This window comes from Carettochelys insculpta, chromosome 6, assembly GCF_033958435.1.
Source record: "Carettochelys insculpta isolate YL-2023 chromosome 6, ASM3395843v1, whole genome shotgun sequence".
NCBI classification, from domain to species: Eukaryota; Metazoa; Chordata; order Testudines; family Carettochelyidae; genus Carettochelys; species Carettochelys insculpta.
Window position 1 is genome coordinate 117,733,061 of NC_134142.1, and position 27,982 is coordinate 117,761,042.

Sequence of the window (27,982 nt, forward strand, 5' to 3'; positions counted from 1 at the left end):
GCCATTTAATCGTGCACGACGCCTTCCAATGGTGCCGCCGCTTGGGGACGGGGGAGCAGGGGAGCAGCCACACGCAGCAGCTGCTATTGACATTCATTATCGCTGTCCTTCCATGCAGATCTCGTCCCCCTGCTCCAGGACAGGAGGGTCCAGTTCAGGGGCCCAAGTCCACACTGCAGGGGATCAACAGCTAAATAAAATCCCTCCTGAGCAAACCCCAGGAGCAGTGTTCCGAGGGGTGGGGGGCAGGAGGAACAAGCCGATGCTAGGCCCTGCAACTGACTCAGTGGGTGGCCTTGGTCACCTAGTTAGGCAGCACTTCCCCTCCAGAGTAAAAGGGGCATTGAAATGCTCAGCTGCCTGGTGGGGCCATGGGGGACTCCATGAGCAGCTGTAGGGAAACATTTCAGCACTGGCTACTTGGGTTTCCCTGGCGAGAGCAGCCTGGGTCTCACTCCTAAAGCTGCTCAGAAGTCTCTGGCTACATGTTTCTTCTGGTGCAAAAAGGGGATCTGAGAACCCCTCCGCCTCCAGCAGAGCACGATCTCACTGGAGGGCTCGGGCGCTTCCAAGAGGGGTGGTGGAAGTGGGTCTGGTCAATGAAAACCCAGGAAGATCTTAGAGAAAAATGTCAGTGAATTTTTTTTTCCCATTTTCACCTCATTTTCCAAGGGAAAATAGTTGGAGACACTTTAGCCCTTTGTGGGAAGTCCAAGCCAGCCACTTGTCTCCAGTGCTAGATGGGTACAGCATGGGGAGCAGCTATGAATCCCCCAGCACTGCCAATGGCCCTCGGCCATGTTCTTCTGGCATGGCCCATAACCCCTTGCCTGGGGAGGGGAAGTGCCACACTCCATGCCCATCTATCATGCACGCAGAGGATATTTTGCCATTGGCAGCAACTTCTGTCTCAGGAGCTCCATGCTGGCTGGTTAATGCAGGCTCATGCAGGGCACCATGCTCCCCATCTCCAGCAGGGAAACTGAGGCATGGGAGGAGGTGATTTGGCCACATTCCAGCAGTGAGGTAGCAGCAAGGCCAGGGATGCAACCCAGCCCTGCTGAGTGCCAGGCACTGCCTCAGTTACCAGTGACCTCTGCTTGGCTTGGGCTGTACAGCGCCCCAGAGACCAATGGCTGGATGTCAACTATGGAACAGTCCCTCCCTTCCAGCTGGTCCTGCCCACTGGGGATGATGCCAGAGGCCTGAGAGAGGAGCCACCCGTGTCAGAAGGCTAATCACAGGGCTGGTTATTGCCACAGGGCATCTACATAGCAGGGACTGCACCCAGCCCTTAGGCACTGTCCCAAAGGGGCCCAGCACTCTGGCTGCTCCCCATGGCCCTCCAATCTCCTGCTGACATCCTTAGAGCTCCAGCAATGGCTCTGCGCTGCTCCCATTCCCATGAGTCCAACGGGGAGTAGATCCCTCAGCCTGCTAGGCGTGTGTCCTGAGCACTAACCATGGAACCCCGCACGCCAGGGGGCTGTGTCACAGAGAACAAGGGCAGGGAAGCGGGGTTCTTGGGCAAGGCTCTGCGGGTTTCGCTGGTGGAGGAACGCAGCACTTTCCAGACCCGCTGGGGCTGCCCTGGGGAATGCTGGTCCTTTCGGGGCTGGTTCTATGACCTCCTGAAGAGCACCCCCCCACCCCACCCACACAATACGGGGCTCTCCTGGCTGAATCAGACACCTTCAGGGCAGGGACAGTAGGGGCTGCTGGCACACCTGCTGATTTGCCAGGTGGTGATGAAGGCAGGAAGGAGGGCTGGAGCCGCGGGCCTGCGGTGACCCCCTGCTCTAGCAGGCCAGGCCTTGGATGTCATCGTAATCACTGCCCTCCGAGGAGTCGCTCCCAGGCTCACAGCTCCCCTGTGGCTGTGGGCCAGCCGGCCAGCCTGAAACCAGAAATCCTGTCAAGGCCCCAGCATCCCTCCCTCCCTACAGCCTCTGCTTATCCCTCCCTCCCAGCTCCCAGCCCCCTTTCCTGCCGGGCTCCCTCCCTACAGCCACCTCATCTCTTCCCTGGCCCAGCTCTGGCTGGGCACCCTCCCCACAGCCCCCTCATCCCCCCGACAGCCCCTCATCTCTCCCTCCCACCCCACAGCCCCCTCTCCTGTTGGGCTCCAACCCCACAGCCCCCCTCCCGCTACATCCCATGAGCACCCAGAGTTGGGCTCAGTGGTGCCTGGAGGACAGGGCCCTGCCTGCTCCCCATGCTCCCACCATGCTCTCCTCTCCTCACCTGGGATGGAAGACATGTTGCCCGGCTGGGCTCCTGGGTGCGCTGGGCTGTGGAAGTTCTCATACCATTCACCGGAGGAGGTGCTGGAGCTGTCGGCGCTGGCAGCCCCTGCTGGAGACATCCCCAGACATGTTCACCCCCGGAGTCTGAGGGTGAGGAGCAGTTCCAGGTTCCCTGTCCATTCTGGGAACCCAGCAGGAGGGGACCAAGGTTCTCTCCCTCAGTGGTCTCAGGCCAGACCAGGTCATCAACCCTGCTGCCCCAGAGAAGAGGTCCCCTCCCTGCCCAGCAGGTCAGGGCACTGTCAGAGCCTTATTGGCCCACAGGTGACCTTTCCCTGCCTCCTCGATGCACAGAGGAGCCGGTGGCTCCCTCCAGGCCTTTCTCCGGGAGCCTGTGAGGGAATGTTGCCTGGGGCTCTGGGAACATGAAGATCCTGCTCCCTCCAGCACAAGGCCCAGGCCCAGCAGGGGAGGCCCAGGGCCCAGCGCACATGAAGGCCCTGTGAGGAAGGTGGGCACCGCTGCATCGCGTCTGGAATGATTTTCTCTCCCACAAACACAGGGAGTTCAATTTTCCAGCCTTGGTTCTCAGGCTTATCCCAGACTTCCTTCCACACCGCCTGGGGCAGGAGAGGACACACTGGGAGGTGGCCCGTCAAGGGCCAATGATCACGATGGTCCCAGAGCCAGCAGGCACTGGCCCATCACACTAACCGGAGGAGAGCTGGGAACCACTGTTGCCCTGGGAAGGAGGTGGCAGTCCTAAGAGGCCGTTGGCAGGAGGAGGGGTTGCCTCGCACCACCCTTGCTGCTTGGTGGGGCCACTGTTATAGTAGTTGTCCTCTGAGGATGAGCTGGACTCGGCAGGGGGCTCTGCAAGAGAAGCAGGCACTCCATCAACACAAACTTCCCCCAGCCAACCGGCAGAGCTCACTCCCAGGGGCATTACAGAGCGATATGTGTGGTGGGTTTACAGCCCTGCCCTGGCTGCCTAGTCCCAGAGCCTGGGGCGCAGGGACAGTGGGGCAATGCCCACCTTTGCCCTGTGCAAGCACAAGCTCTGCTCTGCCCCAGGCGCTGGGATAAAGAGAGGGGGTCTGAGGAGTCAAACCAAGCGGAGAACACCAGGGGAGCTCTAACACTGCCCCTCCCCACTCCAGCCAGGGTTTGGGATCCCTCTCCAGGTGCTGTGCTCCCCGTCTCCATCACCTCCCTCCAGCAGCGCCAGCTCACCCTCATGGGGCCTTTGCTCTGCCTGGCCCCAGGGCCCTGGACCCTCACTCAGTGCTTCCTGGCCAGGTGCTGGGGAGAAGCTGCTGGCAGGGAGGGTCTCGTCCGCTGTCCGGTGCCGAAGTGAATCTGCAACCAGAGGCCAAAGGGTTTCAGCGTACATCACCCAGCCCAGTGTCAGAGCTGGGAGGTCACCACTACCACCACTCCTGGGCCTGACCCCACCCCCAGCTTCCCTGGACGCAGGCAGCCTGCTCCACCCCAGTCGCGTTCCCATCTGACCCCAGGGGCTTGAGTCCAACCAAGCCCTGTAACCCCTGACCTCACGCCCAGCTCTCCTTGACCCCAGACTACCTGCACTCCCACCCCCAGCACCCCCTCTCAGTCCAGCCATCCCCTGTACCCTCTGACCCTCAAATCCCCCTGACATTAACCAATCTCTGTACCCACTGACCCTCGAATCCCCCTGACTCCAATCAACCCCTATGCCCCAGAGAGGAGGTCTCCTGGAGCCTGTGAGGGAATGGGGCCTGGGGCTCTGGGAATGTGGAGCTCCCGCTCCCTTCAGTGCAAGGCCCAGGCCCAACGGGGGACACCCAGGGCCCAGTGCACATGAAGGCCCTGTGGGGAAGGTGAGCTCCACTGCATCGCGTCTGGAAGGATTTTTCTCTTTCACATACACAAGGGGTTGAATTTTTCCAGCCTTGGTTCTCAGGCTCATCCCAAACTTCCCTCCACACAGGCCAGGGCAGGAGAGAACGTGCTGGGAGGTGGCCCATCAAAGGCCAACGATCGCAATGGTCCCAGAGCCAGCAGGCACTGGCCCATCACACTAACCGGGGAAGGAGAGCTGGGAGCCACCGTGCTTTGGGAAGGAGGCAGCTGGCCATCACTGGCTCACCCAGATCCCACTGACTTCGGCCGGCCTACATCCCCCAACTCCTGGATCCCCCTGACTCCCAACAACCCCTGTGGCCCTTGTGCTCCCCACCCCAACTCTCCCCCCCCACACCTCTTCACCCCTCTCCCCAGTGCCGGTTGGTTAGGATTGAAGGACACTGGCAAAGATGTGGGGTGTGGAACCGAGGGCTGGGCCAGCAGTGGCTGTGGGTCAGGTTGGAGTGGTGCTGGCAAAGCTGTGGGGTGGAAGCCCAGGGCTGGGCCAGCAGTGGCTGTGGGTCAGGTTGGAGTGGTGCTGGCTGAGCTGTGGGGCGATGGGCCCAGATCTGGGGCAGCGAGTTGAGGTGGAGAGGCACTGGCAGAGCTGTGTGCGGGAGGGCAGCCCAGCTGGCCCAGGGCAGCAGGAGGGCCGCCAGGCCAGTGGGGAGCCTGTAGGGTTCAGGCTGTGGGAGTTGCTCACTATAGAAGGTGGAAAGTGCCATGGGTGGATGGCTGCTGAAATCATAGTGTTCGTAATCGGAATCGGAGTCCTCAGAGCCAGGAACGGGCACGGCCAGCGGCTCTGCGAGGGGAACACGAAGGGAGCGGTTACTGGGGCCATGGCTGCACTAGGGCTTGCCAAGTGTGGGGCAGTGCCCACCTGCAATCCCAGAACCCCCTGGGGCCACACAGCCATGGCTCCCAGCTTGGGGCCCTCCGTGGCTGGGAAGGAGGTTTGCCATGTAAGCAGCTGGCTCTCCTAGCCCCCAGCAAGCACCCAGGAACCAAGGACTGGGAGCCTCTGGGCCTGATACCCAGCCAGGGCACAAGCTAGTGGGCAGGAAGGGTGAGAAGCAGGGAGCCGAGAGGTGGGCTGTAGCGGTGGGGGAGGGGAGCGGTGGCAAGGGCAGGTGGAAAGGCAGGCCATGGGGAGAGTCAGGGTGTGGGGCAGGCAGGGAGGGGCCTGGGGGACAGAGCAGGGAGTGTAGGGGAGGAAAGCGAAAAAAAAAAAAGAAAAAAGGAAAAGGGGAGGGGCATAGTGTGTAGGAGGGGCTGTGAGGGATAGGGGGGTACAGGCTGAGAGATACAGTGTGGGGCAGGAGAAGAGAGGATAGGGCAGAGTTATAGAGTGTGGGGCACAGAGGGGCTGTGAGGGAGGGGAAGATGGGTGGGGCAGAGAGGTAGGGTGGGGGGAGGGGAAAGAGGGCAGGGCAGAGAGGTGGGGGGAAGGGGAAGGCGGGCAGGGCAGAGAGGTAGGATGGGGGAGGGGCAGGCAGGCAGGGCAGAGAGGTAGGACGGGGGAGGGGAAGGAGGGCAGGGCAGAGAGGTAGGACGGGGGAGGGGAAGGAGGGCAGGGCAGAGAGGTAGGGTGGGGGAGGGGAAGGCGGGCAGGGCAGAGAGGTAGGACGGGGGAGGGGAAGGAGGGCAGGGCAGAGAGGTAGGACGGGGGAGGGGAAGGAGGGCAGGGCAGAGAGGTAGGACGGGGAGGGGAAGGAGGGCAGGGCAGAGAGGTAGGGTGGGGGAGGGGAAGGCGGGCAGGGCAGAGAGGTAGGGTGGGGGAGGGGCAGGCAGGCAGGGCAGAGAGGTAGGACGGGGGAGGGGAAGGAGGGCAGGGCAGAGAGGTAGGGTGGGGGAGGGGAAGGAGGGCAGGGCAGAGAGGTAGGACGGGGGAGGGGAAGGCGGGCAGGGCAGAGAGGTAGGACGGGGGAGGGGAAGGAGGGCAGGGCAGAGAGGTAGGACGGGGGAGGGGAAGGAGGGCAGGGCAGAGAGGTAGGGTGGGGGAGGGGAAGGCGGGCAGGGCAGAGAGGTAGGACGGGGGAGGGGAAGGAGGGCAGGGCAGAGAGGTAGGACGGGGGAGGGGAAGGAGGGCAGGGCAGAGAGGTAGGACGGGGGAGGGGAAGGAGGGCAGGGCAGAGAGGTAGGGTGGGGGAGGGGAAGGCGGGCAGGGCAGAGAGGTAGGACGGGGGAGGGGAAGGAGGGCAGGGCAGAGAGGTAGGACGGGGGAGGGGAAGGAGGGCAGGGCAGAGAGGTAGGGTGGGGGAGGGGAAGGCGGGCAGGGCAGAGAGGTAGGACGGGGGAGGGGAAGGAGGGCAGGGCAGAGAGGTAGGACGGGGGAGGGGAAGGAGGGCAGGGCAGAGAGGTAGGACGGGGGAGGGGAAGGAGGGCAGGGCAGAGAGGTAGGATGGGGGAGGGGAAGGAGGGCAGGGCAGAGAGGTAGGGTGGGGGAGGGGAAGGAGGGCAGGGCAGAGAGGTAGGACGGGGGAGGGGAAGGAGGGCAGGGCACAGAGGTAGGGTGGGGGAGGGGGAGGTGGGTGGGACAGAGAAGTAGGCATGAAGGGGCTGAGTGTGGGAGGCTATGGAGGAGCAGATTGATTAATCAGAGCTGTGGGGTGGGAGGAGAGGCAGAGGGGGATGAGGGAGGTGTGGGACAAAGAGGGGTGTGGGGGAGGGACAATGGTGCAGGCTGAGCAACAGCTGTTACCTTCTGCTTTGGGGGGAGAGGTGGGGACCTTCCTGTAGTCATTGGTGACCCCTCCCGATGCCTCCAGGCCCTGCACACTGTGGTTCACCAGGACCGGGGCGGCTGCTGAGGACGAGGACAAGGTGCGGGCTGCAAACGGGGAGGAAGCAGATGGGTTGCTCGGTGAGGCCGTACGGGGCCTGGCGCAGCCCTGGCAGGAGCCCCTCATGCTGGGGAGTGGTCCCCACTGGCTCTGCATCCTCCAGAGGGGCCATCTAGCCAGGAGCACTCCCCACCACACGCTGGGGGAACAGGAGCACATTCCTGGGAACGGCTCTGCAGAGCGTGAGCCACACCCTGCCCACCGCCTGGGCATTCGGGGACAGGACAGCGGCCACGGCAAAGCGAGCCTCAGCCCCCTGAGCGGGTAACCAGGGCCAGATCCTGGTGTCAATCAGTGCAGCTCCTCTGACTAGAGTGGCAGCTCGGGTCCTGTTCCATGTCACACACCCCCTCACCCATGCTTTGTCCCTGCTGCACCTCTGTGATGTCACCCCGTGTGCAGAAGGGCTTGTCTGAGCGCTCTCCTGGCAGGCCCAGCCCCTCTCTGCCCGGCCCCCCAGCAGCCCGATCTCGCTCTGGCAAAGCTACCATGTTGCTTCCTCATCCTCAGCAGAGCCACGGTGAAGGCCAGCATGATGCCCAAGAGGAGAAGGCCCAGGACAATACAGAGGAGGAGGAGAGTCTGGCTGGAGAGGAACGTGGCTTCCCAGCACTGCAGCCCAGCTGTGCCTGGTGGGGCAGACAGAACAAGTCAGTGGCAGAAGACTCCAGGGAATGACCACTAAAGCCTGGCATAGAGCCCCAGCCCATCTGGTGTCAAGGGAGTTCCCAGCACTCTGCAGGCCCCCAGCTTGGGAGCTCTCTGGGGCATGCTGGGAGCTGCCCTACGAGTCCCTTCCTGACTCCCCAAACTTGGCATGAGGGAAGTCACAGGAGGGTGACAGGGCCGGCTCCCTGCAGCTCTCCTTGTGGCAGCGGTCCTGCTGGCTGTGCTGGGGAGGCCTGGGAGTGCGTGCAGTGTGGGACTGGCTGGGACAGGGACGTGCCAACAGCAGGTATCCAGGAGGAGCTCCCAGTCAGCCCTGGCTCTCCAGACCATCCTGCTGAGGGCAGGACCACGTTCCTCTTGTATGGCTGCAAGGGAGGAGCTGCCCACGGTGCACTGGCACTGGTGAGACACTCACTTTCGCCAGCCAGGGAGGCGTCTGCTGTTGTCATCTTGGTGGAGGGTGCATCCACCGGGTTCAGCAAGCCCAGCGAGCCTGGGGGTGCCACGGAAAAGGAGAAGGGCAGTCAGCGGGGCTGGTGGGGGGGGCACCCAGAGGGTCCACCCTCCCCTATCCTGCTACCCCCACCCATCCCCTGGACCCTCCCTCATGTCTGCTTTCCCATTCCCCTTGTCTGCCTCCTTCTCTCCCCTCTCCTGCTGCCCTGTCTATGTCTCTTGGCTCACCCTTCCTGTGCACCTCATTCACCCTGTTCCATCCATCTGCTCTGTCCCCTTTTTTCCCCCTTCTGTGGCTCCTCAGTCACACGTGTGAACACGTCCCCCTCTTGGTCTCGTGTTAGACTGCAGCACCATTACCTCAGCCCTAGCTCACGCCGTAGCAGCGTGCCTTTACCCCGAGGGTTGCAGGCTGGATCCCTGCTCGGGCTTGTCTGGGGCTTCGGTGCCTGACAAGGCAGAGTTACCGTTACAGATCACGCCGGCGGCCTGGGACTGGTGGCACAGGTTCGAGTTGTTGTAGTGCCAGAGGCACCAGGCCAGTGAGGTCTCATTCCCTGAGCACTGGTAGTTCATCCTGCCCTGCTGCGTGTGGTTGAAGCTCAGCTTTTGCACAGCAGGGCCGCAGCCCAGCCAATGACACAGCACATCCCTCTCCTCCTGGTACCAGCTCCCATCACACACTGTGTTCCACACGCCCTGGTAATAGGCTTCGACACGGCCGGCGCAGGCATCCTGGCCCCCCGTCAGGCGCCACTCCTGGTGCTCTGTGTGGGAATGGGGCGCAGCGGGTCAGCAAGGAGGGAGCAGCCTCAGGGTTCCTGCTTGGATGTGGCACAGACATTAAGGGGCAGCCCACACTGGAAGCATTTAGATCCTGCTGCACCTGGAGTCTGCTGGAGGCGGGAGGGACAGACCCCTTCCCCAAGCTGCCTGGGTCTAATTTCACTGCCCATCCCAGACAGACAGGAACAACCCACTGGAGAGATGAGCAGGAGTGGACAGACAGACAGGTGCTGCATGCTGTACAGACAGGTGGACGGGAGTGCTTCCACTGACAGACAGGAGCTCAGCAGTGGAGACATGGACAGATAGACAGACGTCCACCAGACAGGAAGACAAGAATTGTCCAGTGAACGCACAGACAGACAGGGGCATTCCTTCATGTGGTGGACAAAAAGACGCTCTCCCCCAGACAGACAAGTTGGGGGTGGGGAGGGGTGCTCCGCGAGACAGACAGAAGGACAAGTGCACTCCTCTGGACAGCAGGACAGACCTGAGCATACCACACCAGCATCTTCCTTATGGCCGCAGTCATGGCTCCTCAGGGCTGGACAGTCCCAGAGGTGAGATTCATTCCCTGCACAGCTCACCTCATCCAGGTGGATGGGGCCTGTCCCTTTGTGGAAGAAGGAGGCCACCGGAGCCCGGATGGCCCAACCACACCTCAGCTGCTGACATACCACCTTGGCGTCATCCAGGTCCCAGGAGTCATCGCACACTGTGCCCCAGACACCAGCCTCCTCGACCTCCACAAGGCCCTCACAGCAAGTGCCCCCGCCAACCAGGCGCACCGAATGGGAGCCTGGCAGAGAGGACAAAGGGGCAGCTCAGTGAGATGCTCTGGGAATGGCAGAGAAGCAGAAAGGGAGGGAGAGAAAGTATGAAGAGGTGTGTACAGGGATGGATGGAGCGAGAGATCTGGTGTCATTGGCTTAGATGGATGATGGGTTACGTCTGGGGATGGATGGATGGAGCTGGTATCAGTGGGTAGATGGAGCTGGAGTCAGTGGGTGGATGGATGGATGGATGGAGCTGGTGTCAAGGAATGGACAGGTCCATGGAGATACTTTCAGAGGATAGATGGAGCTGGTGTCAGCGGACAGAGCAGGTGTCAGTGGATAGATGGGTGGATCTGGTCTCAGATCCACCTCCATTTAATTATTTATCAAGTGTGTGCCATACAGGGGTGCTCACCAGGGATGCTGTGATGGATTCACAGGGGGAAGGACATGCTGAGCCCAGGGATGTTTTAATCCACAATGTGGTGAGGGGCAAGACTGCCTCATGGACCAGAACAAGGCAACTGGGAAGGCTGAGTTTGGCCAATGGGCAGGATCACAGAGGGATTGCCCTTCTCCCATGGGGCACAGCTGGCTGATGGGGACAGCGCAGCCGCAGCCAGAGGAGAGCCGCCAGCACACATGGATGAATTCCCCTCAAGAGCTGCTCTACTGGACACAAGATGGACCTGTTTCGTACCTGCGCAGGTGACGCTAGCTGGCTTCCCACCACAGCACTGCCCTGAAAGCACCACGTTGCACTGCTCCCATGTGCTCTCCACACCCCCACAGAAGATGTGCAGTAACGGGCAGAGGCTCTCTGAAGATGGGCTGGCTTCCTTTATGTGTCCAGGCCTGGGTGGGCATGCCTGGCTGGTGGTGGGACTAGCTGCTGCCTCTTTTGCCTCCCCACAGTGCAGCTGCGTGCAGACCACATGGGAGGCCTTCATGTCCCACATTTCCTGGCAGATGGGCACCCACTGCCCACGATAATGGACCTCCACGGTGCCACTGCAGGAGCTGCTGCCATTCACCAAACGAACGGATCCCTCTGCGGAGGGGCCTGCAGGGCAGCAGACATCATGTCAGGGAGAATCTCTGGGATGGCAAGATGAGCCAGAGCCAGAGCCAGATGAGATCCTGCACACAGGGCAGTTGCCCATCAGGGCTGGGAATGGGGAAGCACTGGGGAGCATGCCGGGTGTGGGGCAGCCCTGTGGAAGCTGATACACATACCCCAGCTGCAGCTAGAGGAGCAGAGGGCATTGGCTGAGTTACGCAGGGCGAGGAACCCCGCGCCCTTTGCAAGCGATGCTCAGCTCTTTACAGGTGGGGTAGGTGTGCCACACACTGCCACCCACGCTGCTTCCTGCCCCTTCAACCCAAATGTCACCGACGAGCATGTGAGTGCCCCGTGGCGACCTCAGAAAAACAGCTCTGAGCTACAGCTCCAGGCCAGCTGGATTCAGCAGTGAGGAGCCCTGCCGAGGCACCAGGAGCACTGGGCTGCTCCCGTACCTAACCTGGGCACCCTCATCTCCCATCTTTCTCTTGACATCAGGCAGTCTCTGTGTCACTGCCCATCCTACTCTCGCCCACCCATTGTGTTTGGAGCCGCTCACCCTTCACAGCCTATGCTTCATCGGCTCACTGTGACAATCAGCAATGCCTCCCTTGACAGATCCAGATCCAGGAGGCCATAAAGTCCATGTGTCCATCACCTTGAGTAAGGACTGCCCCCCCCACCCCCGCCCCGTGGTGTCTGCTCCCCAGGTGTCATCATTTTCATATGGCGAGGGACACACTGAGCACAAGGGATAGCAGCTTCCCTCAACCTGCCTGCTGTATCCTCACCTGGCTCTGCGGATGCGTTCACCGGTCTGCTGTGTGTGATGTTCCATGGGACAGCAGGAGATGTTGTCTCTGCCTGGACTGGAATGAACACACAAACCATTAGAACAGGATGAGCTCTCTGTCAGCAGTGCAACGGCTGAGATCCAAATGAGCCTCATTTTCTTACATGTGCCGAAAGGGGTTTTTTGTTTTGGATTTTTTTCCATATGAACATAACCAAAATTTCCATTGGTTTGGATTACATTACACAGGCTGGAGGGGCCCTGTTAACTGCAGGGACAAAAAGTGGGGCCCAACGTAACCAGTTTGCTCACCCCAATTTAGGGCAGCATTTCTTAAACTTTGAGACCACAGAACACCAAACAATACTTTTTATGCAGAATACCTATGAACATTTTCTTCAAAACAATTGTTGTCAGACTAAAAAAAAAACTAACAGCAACATATACAGCAAAAAACAAAATAAAGTCACTTGATCAGGAATCTTAGCAATGAAGAAATAACATTGTATCTGATTTTAACAGCAGAAAACATAGACCATCAGTGTCTGATGTCAAAAAAGTGTCAGACACTCACGGCACACCTGCAAGTTGTTAATGGAACACTGATCTAGAGGCCCTCTGGCCAATGGATGAGTCCCAGTCAGGAAAAATGCTGAGGGATCTTGGAGCCATTAGTTATGTTAGAGCAACGAGCAAAGTATAAATGCCTGGACAGAGGGCCAAACAGACAGAATCAAATGAGAGCAGACTGACATGTGGAGCCAACTGGAGAGTATACACCATCACAACATTTTAGCATAGATACTCACTATGCTGATGGGAGGGTTTCTCCCATCACTATTGTTAATCCACCTATTGCACAGGCCTTAGCTAGGTCAATGATAGAATTCTTCTGTCAACCTAGTGCTGTCTACAGGGTTAGGATGGCATAGCTGCGTCTTTCAGGCTGTAAAAAATTCACAACCATGGGAGATGAAACTATGCTGATATGTGTTTTCAGAGGTTGTCGTGTCTTCCTCATTTAGTCGGAAGGTCCAATGTAACTAAAAAGTGTTGTGATCAAATTATGTTGTAGAGGAACCCATCCACTTGACAAGTCCCACTTAGCTGAAGATGTTGGAGGACACTTGAATCGGTCAGATAATCAGGAGGACTGGATATCCTGAAGAACTCCTCAAGTCCACAGAACTACAGATAAGCTCCCCTACGCCACCAGAGCAGAGCTCTCTGAAGCTCATGAAGCCGGCCATGGCCTATCCTTGAGTGCGGTAATGGGTGTTTGGCTGATTATGGCTCATCTTGTGTGTGTATTATAGGAAATTGGTAAAACAAAACGCAAAAGCCCAACTGGGGCTCTGAGCTGCAAGGAAAGCCACAATAGCCAATTGGCACAGGCCAGGATACAGAGGAGGTAACACAATAACCAGCTCCCAGAAAAGCCTCACCCACCACATGTCTGTAGATGTGACCTCCCTGATAACTGCTATAGCAAGCCCTGTGCTGACGCAGCCCACATGCCTATGTCCCTGCCCGTGCACTCTGACAGCACCACGATGAGCTCTTGGGGCTGGATCTTCCACTGATATAAATCAACATAGTACCGTTAACTTCACTAGAGCAATGGTGAGTCACCCTAGCTGATGGCTTGGCCCAGCATCCCTTTCCCTTGTCTCTCTTCCCGTAACTCCCTCTAGCTGAGACCACCTCCTCCTCTCTGATGCACCAAGCAACCAGCTCTCCTTCAAATCCCACTTCAGCTTTGACCCCCACTCACCATCCTCTGCTCTCCTCTCATCACCTGTTGACAGAGCTCCAGCTTCCATCCCATCATAAACCAGCCTGCTTGTGCAAATGGACAATGGAATTCCTCCCTATACCAGCTCTAACAAGCCTCTTGCCAACCGCTGCCATTCAGACCAGGTGGCGGTAGCCTTTTTTCCCACAGGGCCACATCTCACGGCTAGCATGGCCCACTGAAATCAAGGTGTAGAATGAAAGGTGGCCTAGTGGGAGTGAGGACATCAGGACCCAGCCCTTTGCTTTGCTATCCCATCCCTTTGCCCCTCCCCCTCATCTGAATATTGTCCATTTGCATTGTAGGCTTTCTAGAGCCGGGATCATGCCGTGTCCCTAAAGGGCCTTGCACCAAGACAGCAACTTGAGGAGTTACAGCAACTGTCAAAGCCTTGTTGTAACAGCCCACCTGGCAGGGTCTTTCCTTTTCACACTCTTTCCTGACCTGCAGCCTGTCTCCTTGGAGCTGGTTTTGCTGTCCTGCCTCTGACAGCATCCACTGGCTCCTGCTCATACAGCACCTACTAAGTGGGCACCTGGTCTATGCCTAGGGCCCCTCTGTGCTAGGGCAACACAAATAATAATCAAAGTAACAATAATTACATCATGGAAGGAGAGACCTGAGGTTAGGGGCTGGGGGGGGGGTCTAGACTGGATTTTAGGAAAAGCTATTTCACTAGGAGAATGTTGAAGCACTAGAATGAGTTACCGAGTGAGGTGGTGGCATCACCATCCCAGAGGTTAAGTCCCAGCTTGACAAAGTCCTGGCTAGGACGATTTAGTTAGGATTGATGCTGCTTTGGGAAAGGGGCTGGACTTGATGACCACCTGAGGTCCCTTCCAGCCCTAGGATTCTATGATCTTCCTAACCAGTCCTGCACAAACAAAGTTTTTTATATGTTGGAATTTCTAAAAAATTGGGAAGGGTGAGGGGGATGGGAGTGATCAGTTTGAACCAAATATTAAAATTAAATCTGCAAATCAAGATATTGACAAAATTATTTTTCATAGATTCATAGATTGCAAGGCCAGGGGATTATCTAGTCTGGCACAGGCCAGAGACCTGCCCAAAAATCGTTCCTAAAGCTTTTTTTTTCTTTTTTTTAAAGAAAACCCACCCAATCTTTATTTATACATTGTCCTTCTGGGTAGAATGAAACATCTGGATCATTTTAAGATTTTTTAAATATAAAATTAACAGAAAACTTAAGGAGAAGGTCATTTCAAACTAAAGTGGAAACATTTTGATTTTCTTGTAATTTAATTTTGTCTGTACCGCTTCCCCCCCACTCCAACTCCCCGGATGAACAGGATTTGGTGTCAATAACAAGGACTCATGAAATGTTTTGGTGTTAGGGAATTTGCCTTGTATGCTGGAAAAAGCTGCAGATGAATAACTTCACCCCAGAATGTTCCTGACCCCTGCTGGTTACCAGCGTATGCCCTGGAGCATGAGGATAGAGACCCGCTCTTGAGATCATTTCATCCTAATAAGCAGCACTGCCAATGCTGTTCTGACTCAGACAATCCTTCCAATGAATTGTGGTTAGACTTGATTTGTTGGTACCCCTTCAGAGAATACAAACCTGGCAGAGCCCAGGGTGAAGAGGTAGAGGGTTTATGTGAAATAGCTCATCTTCACATTGACTGGAAATCCAATCCATGCTTTCCTGTTTGGCATCTACTGCTATTACCCTTAGTCTCCTGTAAAGGACACCTCCCCTAGTTGTTACCCTTTGAATTAAGTTCTTCTGGCCCTTTCTTCTGGCCCAATACTCTGGCTCCCTGTTAGTTTAAGGATCAGGCCAAAGCTATCTTCCTTATTTTTGAATTGTACTCACACTGTCTAGTTCCATTTCTCTTTCCGCTCTTTCTGTTCTGGATGCTTCACTGTTCTTTACCCGAGTTGCAGAGCGAGGTCCTTCTCCTTCACATCTACTGCCAGCTTTCCTGTAATTCTGCACTGCACTGAAAGATCTTCCCCCTACATACTGCAGGTTGAAGCTCTCTCATCCAGCACCCTTAGGACCTGACCGGTGCCAGATAAGAGATTTTCTGGCCACGGGAGATGAATATTGGCTAGCAGCATCACCAACACTCCCACTGCTTACTGGGTTCGTAGAAGACATTTAGGGGCAAATTACAGCTAAATAACAACACAGAACACTAACAACCAGGACTGGTGGCTGGAAACAAACTTTATGGGACCACAGAAAACCTGGACACACCCATAATAAGTGGTTGCCTGGCTAACTCAAATCATGCCAGATTAAGGATGTTTCCAGGTGAGAAAACTCCGGATCAGAGAGATTCAACCTGTAATGACAAAGGTTCTGAGAAACTGACCAGCTCTCAAGACACTGACAGCCATTCCGTGTCATTCAATTATTCAAAGGGACCCAGGCTGTGTTGCTACAGAAGACAGAATTGAATGCAGGAATAAGAACCTTCCTCTTTCTCTCTCTCTAATGCGTCAGTTCTTCAGGGCAGGAAGCGTCTCTCACTGTGGGTTTGTGCAGCACCTAGCACAATGGGGATACAGAACACAAATACTAACAGCACGTATTAAACGCCTTCCTGGCCTCACATAGTATGTTTCTCACTGCTGCCATCAACAGCCCCATATAAAACAAGAATCATTCCAGCACTGATGTGGTCTGAGCCACCCAGGTGGAAATTATCATCTTTGAATCTTTGAACTTCCTAATCTCTCTGAGGCTGCACCACAGCATGCAACAGGGTCTGCTCCTGCATCCTCCAAAACCTGCTGCTCTCACCAGAGGGTTGCGTGAGCACGAATGCAGCTTCGAGGATTAAAACAAAATCCAGACTCTCCCCACGTCTCGCCTCTCTGCCTTGGGGGCAAAGGAGGAGAAAGACGGCAGCGACCCAGGAAATCGTTTTGATTCTGTGGATGAGGAACTGAGATCTCACATTGGCTCAGCCTGCGTCCCCTTGGGCAGGATTTGGAAGTAAAGCATACAACTATCCCTGGCCTCGTTCCCCTCTGCATGCCAGGCCTGATGATTTGCAAGTCAGATTTCATTGCACACACAAGAATTCCCTAAGCCCTCATTGCTGGGAACGACTGATCTTTCTTTGCAGCTCCACTTAGCTTACCCTGGGGGTACTATGTCTTTGATTTTCTTTCCCTCCCACCAATAAAAAGACTTTCCCTTCCTAGAACTCTCCTTGCTCAGAGATCTGTACAAATGTAAATGAAGAAAGTCCTTCCACCTGCCAGGAAGAGTATCATTATCCCCAGGCAGTAGGCCAGGTACAAGAACATATACTCACTAATTAATCAATCCTTAAGAGGAGCCATGAGTGAGTGGTTAAGGCGCTTATTACCATTCTGAAGTGTGTGAATTCAAGTCTTGCTTGATCTCACACTCAAAGACCACCAGTTCGCTGAGCTGCAGACTGGGTAAGTGAGCCGTTGGGTTCAGGCAGCCAATGGCAGTGGGCAGGATCACTCCTTTGTGCGTGAAACTGCCGTGCCTTAACTGCGGCAGCCCCGTGAGCTCAGGGGAACTTCCACTTTGGACTGTGTGGCGAAGATAAGCCCAAAGAGGTTAAAGACCCGTTCTGATGCTCAGTGGAGGCAGTGGGAGTCTTTCCAATGACTCCAGGAAATGGTGGATCACCTCTAGGGAATTTGCCCAAGGCCTAACAGTGAGCAAGCTCCTGAATTCCATGCCTGTGCTTCAATTCAGCCTCTTCAGACTGTCCTGCTTCTCCTTGCACTGGATGGCTCCCCAGCAGTCTCAATATAGCCCGAGGACAAGACAAAGGGCATTTGTGCCAGCTGGGGTCTGGCCCCCCGACTCTAATGGAGTGACACAGCTTTACACCAGGCGGTCATCTGCCCCAATGGCCTAAGCCGGGACTGCACAAAGGTGTTACTTAGAGTGGGCTATCCACTTTCTGTTGCTTTACTGCATAGGCCAGAGGGGCTCCTGTTTCCTGCTGACTTCCCTGCCCTCCCTCAGGTCATTTCAGTCCTCCAAAGCTTTCCTGTCTGCACCTGCAGCTCTGCCTCGCCGCCCCTGTGCGACAGAGCAGGGAAGTACAGGCAGAGGATCTGCTCTCGGCCAGATCGACAGGAGCTGGAGCAGAACTAAGGTTGGCCTGGCTTTGACCCAAGCTCAGAAGTGTGAGGTGGTCTAAAGCGAGGTGGCAGGGAATGGAAGGAAAGGGATCTTACTTCATGAACGTGCATGATGTGCCTGGATACAAGTGCCTGAGAAAAGACAGTGGAATAAATAGAGACGAATGTTTGCACATATGCTGTAAAAACGTCCTGTGCACTGAAGAGCGAATGCACCATTATCATCATCATCATCTGCTCTTTTATAACCCTGTTCACTTAAGCTCTTGTATCACTTTCAATTTTTGTATTAGTATCATAATCATTCACTATTCTTATTGCCACCAATTGAAAATTTTCTACCGAAACATTTTTCCGATGCAAAATTGGGTTTCTGACCGAATAATTTTTGCATATCTGGGAAGTCTCGGCTTTCCTTCTTTTTAAAAAAAAATACTTTCCATGAAAAAAGAATTGAATTTTTTGGCTGAAAAGCATTTTCCCATTTTTTGACAGAAAGACAAAGTTTCCCGTGGGAAAAAGTCATAAATTCCACTATTTGATTTTCTGCTTCACACAGGCCATAGAACTTCCCCAAAACAATTCCTAGAGCAGGTGTTTTAGCAAAACAACCAACCTCGACTTAACTTCCTTCAGCAATGAAGAACACGCCTCTCCCCCTGCCCCACCTTTTTAAATGGTTCCCCTGGTTAGTTGTTCTCACTACTTAAATTTTACACCTTGGTTCCAGGCTGAATTTTCCTAGATTCAGTTCCCATCTACTGGATGCTGTTAGATCCTAACCTTTTCACTAGTGCAGATCCTGAATCACCCCACCCACTCCACAAACCATTTGCAGACCCTCATCAAAGCCAGTTCTAGCTTCTGTGTACACTTCATTCAATGAAAAAGGAACCTGCACCATAGACTTTCAGACAGCAATTAATGACATTACTGGAAGATATTTAATTTCAAAATAAGAATGGATTGTAACTTTGCAATTTATTTAAAACTTATTTTCTATGACCATTTTTAGTTATCTTTTATTTTTTCTGCAGACCCCTTGCAATACCCTCACAGACCCCCAGGGCTTCACAGACCCCCCCTCTAAAGAACACTGTTTTAAAGCTTTCTCTGCTATACTGAAGAGCCCATTTTGACTAATTTGTTCCCCAGGTAGCCAGCCCTTAACTTTGTCTTTGTTAAATGAATCAGACTGAGCACCCTGAGTCCACCTCTGTAAGGCAGGTTTTCTAAGCCTTAAATCATTATCATGGCTCTTCTCTGAACCCTGCCCATTTATTGACATCCCTCTTGAATTCGGGCCCCAGAACTAGCTGATTGATTCCAGCTGCAGTCACACCACTGGGGTACAAACCACCACAGGAATACAAAGCAGGAGCTAGAAGATTTAGCTAACTGTGCAGGAACCTACAGGTAGCAAAGAACCACCTGCTCCCTAAGTCCCAGGCAAAAAGGGCTCTTGCTTGGGATGGGAAGTGAGTGGGGACAGGAGCATCAATAGAGAGTGACTCTTGGTGGAGGGGGCACAGCAGTTCAGATATTAAATGACTTGCTACAGGACCCATAAAGAGTCAGTGGCAGAGTCCAGAATGGACCCCAGAACTCTTGAGAACAGAGATGTGCTATACATGCCATCCGACCAGCTAAAATCATGCTGGATAACAAATGTTGCCAGATGAGAACATGCTGGACTAGAGAGGGTCAACCTGTAAGCAGCAGGTTCAAAAAATCCAAAAGGATTTCACTATGCAACTCACAGTCAACCTGTAGAACTCTTTGCCAAGGATGCTGTGAGGGACAAAACTATAACAGAGTTAAATGACAAAAAGAACTAGGTAAGCTCCTGGAAGAGAGGTCCATCAACGGCTAGTAGTCAGGATGGGTAGGAACACAGCACCATGCTCTGAGCATCCCTAACCTCTGCTTGTCAGAAGTGGGGACTGAAAATAGGGGGTGGATCACTTGATCATTGCCAGTTCTGTTTATTCCCTTTCCTGCTGTGGCACCTGGCACTGGCCCCTGTGGGAAGACAGGATGCTGGGCTAGGTGGACCTTTGGTCTTACCCAATGTGGCTGTTCTTATGTAAAAATCAATTATAATATAAATATTTAGTGCAGAAGCTCCCCAGGATAACGACCTCTCAAGGTAGTGATGTTGTACCTTGCAAAGAATGCAGCTTACAAACCCCGGCCTAGCAGGAAATATGTGTTTTTGTACGTTTCCCAGTCACAAACCTAGCATTTTGGTGCCACAAAACAAATGTTCTGTTCACATGCCCCTCACTTTTCCCTCCCCTGCAGTCATTGTCCCTTGGGCAGTGGCAACTCAGAATTCAGAAGTGCATCCAGTGAGTTCACCTCTCAGAAGTGTGTGGGGGAGAGGGCACCTTACTCAGTCCTTCAGTCATTCAGTACTTGCTCTGGCCAATGGTGTTCCTTGTGCCGCTGTTCACTCCACCACCCTGTGGCCATTGGCCCTGCATCAGCACCTTCTGCTGCCACCATGACCTTAGCAAGCTGGTCGTTTGGGGGTCCAGCTCTCAGTGGGGGAAGCTCAGGGCCAGGGCAGGGCTGTCTCTTCCACAGGAAGGGCTATGCACTTAGACCTCTTGTCTGTGATTTCAGCTCTCGTGGTCACTTAACAAAGCAAAGGACTGTGGAGTCTAATCCACTCAGAGTTTAAACAATGGAGGGGGCAGGTCAAATTGTGCTTGTGAATCTGAGGCTCTCAGAAAAGGATGTGACAGCCACCCACACTACCCCCTCTTCTCCAAGGCTCAGGGAAGTGACCTACGTGCTCTCCGTCCAGCAGCCGCGCAGCTTCTGCCAGAAAAGTTCAGCAGGAGGAGGGCCAAACACAGGGACAATTAGTCCCTTTTGAAAAATAAGTAGGGACCATCCCACCAAATATGGGATGGATGATCGCCCCATCTGAATCTGAACAGGCTAAGTACAGGTCTGCTGCCCTTTACTCATACATTCAGAACAACATTTAATTACCCAGCATTCATGTGATTTGTAACCCATCTCCAGCGAAAACTGATCACCCTGGGCAACACGGAGACCTGACTTGTTGACAACGGGGTGGCTGAGGAAACGCAGGGGGGTGCTTGCCTCTCTGGGGGAGGGGCTGGAGAATCCCTGCATCAGGTGTGAATCAGACCCATGCAGACAAAGCCAAATGGAGGGGCTCCAATAACCCAGTGCGGAGGCTGCATGAAGGCTGCATTCTCACAAGGCAATTTGTGCACTAGGCTACAGACACGTTCTCGAACTGCACTGGAGTCCCTGCTGGGAAACAGTGTGAGACTCGAATCACAAGTGTTTGCCGCTAGCCCAGTTAGTCCCTCATCAGGGAGCGTGGTAACTATAACCCAGTGACACAAACACGTCACAGCAGGGGTCCCTCATTTAAATGGCCTTCCAGTGACAGCCCCAAAGAAGTCAGTAGCACAATCCTGTGTAGTTTGGCCTCTGTGCTCAGGGACACTGCTGTGTCTTAGCCACGGGATAAAGATGACATGATAAGATCCTGGAAGGATGGACAAGGGATGCCGTGGGAGGACAAAGGGATAAGCGAGTGGGAGAGATTGTTTGCAGAAGTCGGCTCTGCTAAGACAAGAAGTTGCAGCCTGACGCTGGGGAAAGGAGGCATCACACGCAGGGGTCTAAAAGTGAACCAGACATGAGAAGGGTGAAGTCAGCTGGACAATGTAAGTCCGTGTAATGCTGACAGACCCAGGTTGCCAGCCCCAGGGACAGAACCTGTGAGCAGAGGGTCTGAAGCCCTGCACTCTACCACATGAGCTAAAGTCCAGCTGGCCCTCAGTTGCGGCCAGCAAGCAGAGACTTCAGTCACCCCAAAGGAGGTCTCAGTGCCTCTGGGTACTGCATCAGGAACAGACGCATTTCTCCCAGCAGCCCATGTTGGTCAGAGGCTGCCTTATCCGCTCCTTCCTCTGACTCCGACCCAGCATCTGGAGCAAAGGCCCAGCTCTGTGTGCCTCTGGGTCACCAGGAGGAGAGGTATTCTGGAGGTGAGTCTGTGGTGGGCTATAAGCAGGGCCACATTTGCTCCTCACAGAACGGGATCAGACCCTGTGGCAACAACATCTGTGCCCTGCAGCAACATTAATGTGGTCCATCACCAAGGCACACCCAGGGTTCCCATTCCCAGCCCCCGCACAGACATCCTGGTCTCTGGCCTATACTTCGACTTCTCTCCTTGAGCTCTGGATCCCTGACGCCGGCCACTTGGTGCCCTGGAGCCCACCCTGTCACCCAGTTAGCTCCTCCTTGCTGGGAGAGCTGCTGAGCAAAGGCAGCAGCTGGCAGGTCCCTTAAACATGGGAACCAGAAAACAAAATGTCGGGCAGGCGGCTCAACAAAATGGCCGACAGCACAGCAGAATTGCTGAACTCCAGCATCCCTGAGTCCTGGCTGAAGTGGACAGAGCAGTTCACACCTCATAGTGATACTTCTTCAGGATCTCGGCACACTCAGTTAAAGCCTCCACTTGATGTTAGTTTTCTCCAGAGCCATCCAGTCTTTTGGGGTTAAGTTCTGATTTAAGGAATTGCCAGTAGCCTCAGGAGACAGACCAGCAGGGGACATTAAACACCAGCTACAGAAAATCCCACAGAGGTACTGCCAAGCAAGGAAAATGACTGGCAAAAGCAGACTGACTAGAAGGACAAAAAAGATACCGGACATCCGCAGTAACAGTTGTGAGTACACCACCCTGCAAAAAATGAAAAAAACCAAAACCCAGCAGCTGCAAGTCTCAGAGCTTGGGTCGACTGACTTAAGCTCACATGAGCGGACTAAAAATAACAGTGTAGACGTTCCCCCTCATGCTGGATCCCAGGCTGTGAGACCCTCCCTCCTCGCTGGGCTTCAGACCTGGATTCTAGCCAGAGCGGGAACATCTGCATGCCTGTTTTTAGCCTGGAAGCACACCTCCAAATCAGTCGCCCCTGTAGGGTTGAGCCTTGAGAACCTGATTCAGCTGCCTCAGGTCTGTTTTTGCAGCACAGCTGCATGAGGCAGGAATTTCTCCTCTGCATGATGCTCAGTTCCTGTTGCTGGTGTTAGCCTCCCAACTGGGAGGGTTAAAAACACCCTTCTTTTGACATGATAGCTGGGACTGTGGAGCAAGGGGATGAATGCCAGGACAGCGGAAGCCTGAGGTGCAAGCAGGGGTGCTGGTTGTAACCAGGGGAGATGGGACAAAACACAGCAAAGCAAACGCTAGGCTAGCGAGCAGGAAATAGCCTGCTGAAGGCAAGATGTGTGCAACTGTGCAGTCCCCTCTCAAGTAAAGTTGAATTCACACCAGCGGAGGATCTGACCCATAGGCACAAATTTTCTGATGTGGCCACAGACACCGACTACTCGGTGTGTGAGGCTGCTACCAGGCCCTGGGTCTAGTCATCATGACTCTGAGGTCAGTCCAGGCTCACCAGTTCTACAAAACAGGCCTAAGATGTCTCAGTGGGACACCTACACAGGGAATCTGCAGCGGCCCATTCACAGCTGTCAGAATCAGAGCTGCATGCCTAATTATTCAATCCACTGACTTTTTCGGAGCTGATGGATTTTGCCCTTAGAAAATGGCAGGTGAACGCCCAGCTGCCTTGCGGTTTGCAGGCAACTGTTCTAATTTGCGCCCATGACTGATGGCGCGTGAACAACTGACGGCACCCAAAGCAAAGCTGGGTTTAAAAAAAAAATCAGGTCAATTCCTCCATTTCCAGACAGCCCAGGACTGGCTAGCCCGAGTGCTTTGTTCACTCGAATTAGTCCAAGCAACAAGGCTTTCTCTGGCAGGCAATTCCACAGCTTAATAGATTCTCATTGTTAACATCACTTTATTTTAGGCTAAACACTCTTATCTCCTTCCCTCTGGGTAAGCTACACCCTAGGGGCCTTGTATCATTTTAGTTGTGTCTCCTTCCCGCTAACCTTTCTGTCTTTCCTAGTACCTTTGTTGATATAACATATACCAACAGACCATTTTATGGAGTGCTTTTAGCAGGGAGTCGACTGCCCGGCTGAGCTACAGACTCTGGTAATGCTTTGATGTTTATCACTAGAAATGCTACGCTGTCTGAATTAATCATTCTACTTCCTCACTGCAGGGGATGGAGGTTGAAGGCAAAAGTCAATGGCAATAGGAGTGAAATGGACTGGCAAAGAATGCAGCCCAGCAAAATTGCCTGCCTCATGTCCAAAATGGACTGCCCACAGCACATTTGATCTGACCCTTATCCCCTGATTACCACTCTATGTTATCCATGTCAGGTTGGCCTAGTGGTTTGGTACTAGCCTGTGACTTAGGAAACCCTGGCCCTGTTTCTTATTTTGCCACCAGGGCCCTCAATGTCACTGTGACTCTCAGTTCTCACTCTGTAAAATGGGTCCAGCAGCCCATCCCTACCTCCTCTCAGGAAGTCTGTGGGAATAAATGTATTAATGACGGCATAGCATCCAGATGCTCTGGTGATGGGGGCTGTATATACAGATTTTATCCACCATTGCTATAACTGTCAGTCCAAAGAAGAGAGTCGGCATCGAGCACCTTCTGTATGTGACCAAGATATATGTCTGCTCTTGTGCTAAGAGGGTGCCAACAGGTGGATTAGAGTGAAGGATTTGCTAATGAAATCATAAAGAACAGTACATACTGGTCAAAGGAAAATGGATCCCCAGTATAACTGTTGACTTCAGAATTTTAGACAGGGGATTTCTATACTCGGCTGTGAATTTGAGTCAGATTGTAGAGAAAATGAATTATGCATATCCTCTGCTCCAGAACCCGAGAGCCTTTCCATGTAGATCAATATATAGGAAAATATGGATACATCATATTGTTTTATAACGTATGTTAATGTTTGTTTGTTGTTTCTAAGCGTCTAGAACAGAATTTACACAGGCTAAGGCCCAGGGGGGTTAGGTGCTTAAATGCCTTCAAACTCTAGCCCTAAGTATTAGTGTGAGAACAATGTTGTGTCGTTAGAGATATAAAATGCATTTAGAAAAGAGAATTAACCCTTCCCTTGCCAACTATAATACCCAACTCAGTGACACCATGAGGACAGGTGATTTTTCTATCCATGACTAAAAACGGACATCTCTCACGATGTTAATTTCATGGTGTGATGTTTAGTTTAATCATGATTTCCGGGAAGAGAGCAGGTGTTATTATTGCTAAGCACTTCACAGCACTGGAGTTTTATACAATATATATTCCTGCCCCCAAACGCACTTATTAATATGACTTATTTTTCCTGCACTGACTGATGGTTGATATATCAATTTGTTAAACAAGTGGTGTCATGTTTACATTGTAATGCCTTCATCAGATGCGCCAGACACAATAGGACAGATATGGTCAGTAGAACAACAAGAAGTCTTGTGGCACCTTATAGACTGACAGATATTTTGGAGCATAAGCTTTCGTGGGCAAAGACCCGCTTCGTCAGATGCATGAGTGGGGGGGGAGGTTTCAGCAGGGTATTTAAAGAGTGAGGTCCCAGTAAAAGGGAGGGCCAGAGATGAGAAGGTCTACTCAGCAAGATGGAAACAGCCCATTATCAATAGTGGGTATCAAAAGAGAAAAAAACAAGTCAGATCAGACAGTTTCAGTAGTTTCTTACTCTGAGACGATCTCTCGGACATGGATGATCAGAAGAAAATAATGAGGGACTCTGCTAGAACTGAGGAGTATTCGTATTTCTTAAATATTCAGCCATGGCTTTGCTGAGATGGTCTGTTGAGACTGATCCTTAGCAAGTATAAATTAACACATTCCACGGAGCTAGATCAGTTTATATTGCAGGAGGTTCTGGTCCATTGAGATTTTACTGCATCAATAACACTGTTGAACAATATTTAAGAAATAACAATAACAAGACAAGAAGTCATTCTTCCGCTCTGCTCTGCACTGGTTAGGCCTCAGCTGGAGTATTGTGTCCATTTCTGGGCACCGCAGTTCAAGAAAGATGTGGAGAAATTAGAGAGAGTCCAGAAAAGAGCGACAAGAATGATTAAAGGTCTAGAGAATGTGACCTATGAAGAAAGGCTGAAAGAATTGGGCTTGTTTCGTTTGGAAAAGAGAAGATTGAGGGGAGACATAATAGCGGTTTTCAGGTATCTAAAAGGGTGTCATAAGGAGGCGGGAGAAAACTTGTTCTTTTCGGCCTCTGAGGATAGAACAACAGGCAATGGGCTTAAACTGCAGGAAGGGAGGTTTAGGTTGGACATTAGGAAAAAGTTCCTAACTGTCAGGATGGTCAAACAGTAGAATAAATTGCCAAGGGAGGTTGTGGAATCTCCATCGCTGGAGATATTTAAGAACAGGTTAGATACATGTCTATGAGGGATGGTTTAGACAGTACTCGGTCCTGCCATGATGGCAGGGGGCTGGACTCGATGGTCTCTCGCGGTCCGTTCCAGTCCTATGATTCTATGATTGTCTTTTAGCAACAATTTTCCACATTGTTTTCTTCTGACTGGTCTCCATTGTAGTGCTTAAAAATAACAGATAGAACTCCACATGCACATGGTCATCGGGGGACACTCAGGCTATTAATAATAATAAATTCATTGTGAATTTAGTGCTGTGAGAAGGTTGTAAATTTACAGCCCCAGAGACCAAATTCATCTAGTTATCCAGGTTCAGTAAGGGCAGCAGCAGAGACCAGCAACAGGGCACAACCCTGAGGTTCAGGGTTGGAGAAGTCCAGACTTTTTCCCACCCCAGGTTCTCTCTACTGAGCAAGGGGGACAACTCATTGTGATGGAGGTGGGAGTCTGTCACTGTGGAATGAGACTTCCCCCCAAAAAATCTGGGTAACCTAAAATCATCCACAGCATTCCTTCCCCCAGGACCCAACCCCAGATCACTTCAAGAGGCGACGGCTCTTGGGAAAAGGTGCTGTGCCCCCAGTTATGCACAGGGCTGCAGAGAGCAGCACAGAAACTGCTGAAGAAATAAACAGGCTGTGGTAGCTGGCATAGTTATGCAGGAAACAAACCCCACCACAATAATAGGTCGATCGGTAGTAACTGTCAGAACAAGAGGAGTCATACACCGGCTGGGGCGGAGAGCCTTGTCGTACAAAGTGCCACACGCATTTGTGGGGCTGGGTGAAAAATAAAGAAGGGTGCCCTATGGTGCCTCAAAGTGTTAATTAGGGGCCAGGTCCCCAGCTAGCGTAAATGACTGTGGTGCCGGCTCTTTGGCAGAGCTATGCTGATTTACACCGACAGTGCACCTGGCCCTTCACCTGGAAAACGTTTGATCTTCTCAGCCTGCAGGGACTGTGGTGTACAGGGAGCGGGAAGGGCCGCCTTGCTGCAACCAGCCTTGCGCTGGGACCCCTGAGGCACGGCACTCTGGTGCCTTATTCTCACTTGGTCAGGCTACAGCCTTAGCGGTGTCTGGGGAAGAAAGAGCAACGGCTGCTCCAGCTACTGGTAGCGAGACCCTCCAAGCAGAGCACAGCGGTAGCATAATGCCTCTCCACCTCGCCCGAGTCCCCAGGAGTGTGCCCCTCCAGGTGAGGGCAGCCCTATCTACGGCCATGTCTCTCTCCAGAAATCGCCACTCCACGCCTGTTCCTCTGCTTGGATAACCAGTCCCTGGCCTCTAGCCTCGCTGATATGGCTCTGCATTAAGTCTCAGCTGCCTCTGGGCCAGACCGATCCCACCTCAATGCCCCATGGCTGCCTTCCTGAGCCCAACTCTGCCTTCAGGAGTGGGGCCATGGCTGGGCTGGGTGAAGGGAAAGGAGCACCTCTGGTCTGGCTGCCCCTCGGGTGAGGTTTAGATGCCGTGCTAAGCTGGGCTGGACAGCACTTGTGCAGGCAGGAGAGACCAGGACATCTCCAGCCAGGTCCCTTCCCTCCTGCCAGCTCTTGCTGGTGTGTTTGCCAAAAGGCCATGAGGGGGCTGGCTCTGCAGGATGCCATGTGTCCTGAGAGGAGGTGGTGGGGAATGAGGAAGTCGGTGAAGAAGAGGAGACGGGGGCCTCACATCTCGTCCACCTGACAGCAGTTTAAAGACCAGAGGGAGCTCTGCTGGGTGGCAGGAAGAGACTGCAACAGAGAGGCCAAGATCTGAGTAGCTCTTGACCAGTGAACTCCCTTCTTCCCACCCAGATGGTCTCTCACTCCAGGGCAGGGCGGAGGCCCAGGAGTCTGGGGGCAGGAAGATGCCACCTTTCCCACCGGGCCCATGATACGGGAGAAGAGAAGACCTGAGTGTCCAGACCTGGTCCAGCGAGCGCATGACGCAGAGGGCTGATGGTAAGGACTGGCCCCTTTAACAGTGCTTTGGCTGGAGAACCCAACCGCAAGGCGAATCGTGTGGGGATCCCAGCCAGGAAAGAAGGGAATGCAGGGGAATGGAAGGTAGGCTGGGTACCTTGTCTGGGCGCCGTCAGGGAAAGAGCCACCAGGGCTGCCCACAGCACGTCCATCGCTGTCACTGGTGCAGGCTGCGGCGTGATCGCATTGTGGGCTGGGGAAGGAGGGCCAAGGCCTGGCT

The 27,982-nt window shown here is 53.7% G+C and overlaps 1 protein-coding gene across 1 annotated transcript; it reads right to left on the reverse strand.

The window, feature by feature from the left end:
• On the reverse strand, nucleotides 1-27,982 carry CD6 (CD6 molecule). The gene is made up of 14 exons (XM_074996013.1): nucleotides 27,860-27,982; nucleotides 11,521-11,598; nucleotides 10,367-10,729; nucleotides 9,381-9,689; nucleotides 8,572-8,871; nucleotides 8,064-8,141; nucleotides 7,468-7,608; nucleotides 6,838-6,966; nucleotides 4,837-4,938; nucleotides 3,480-3,605; nucleotides 2,961-3,119; nucleotides 2,245-2,355; nucleotides 1,728-1,897; nucleotides 1-173 (listed from the first exon to the last, which is right to left on the reverse strand). Exons 1-13 carry the CDS (start codon nucleotides 27,912-27,914, stop codon nucleotides 1,800-1,802), a joined length of 2,049 nt encoding a protein of 682 aa, XP_074852114.1. The 5' UTR covers nucleotides 27,915-27,982; the 3' UTR covers nucleotides 1-173; nucleotides 1,728-1,799.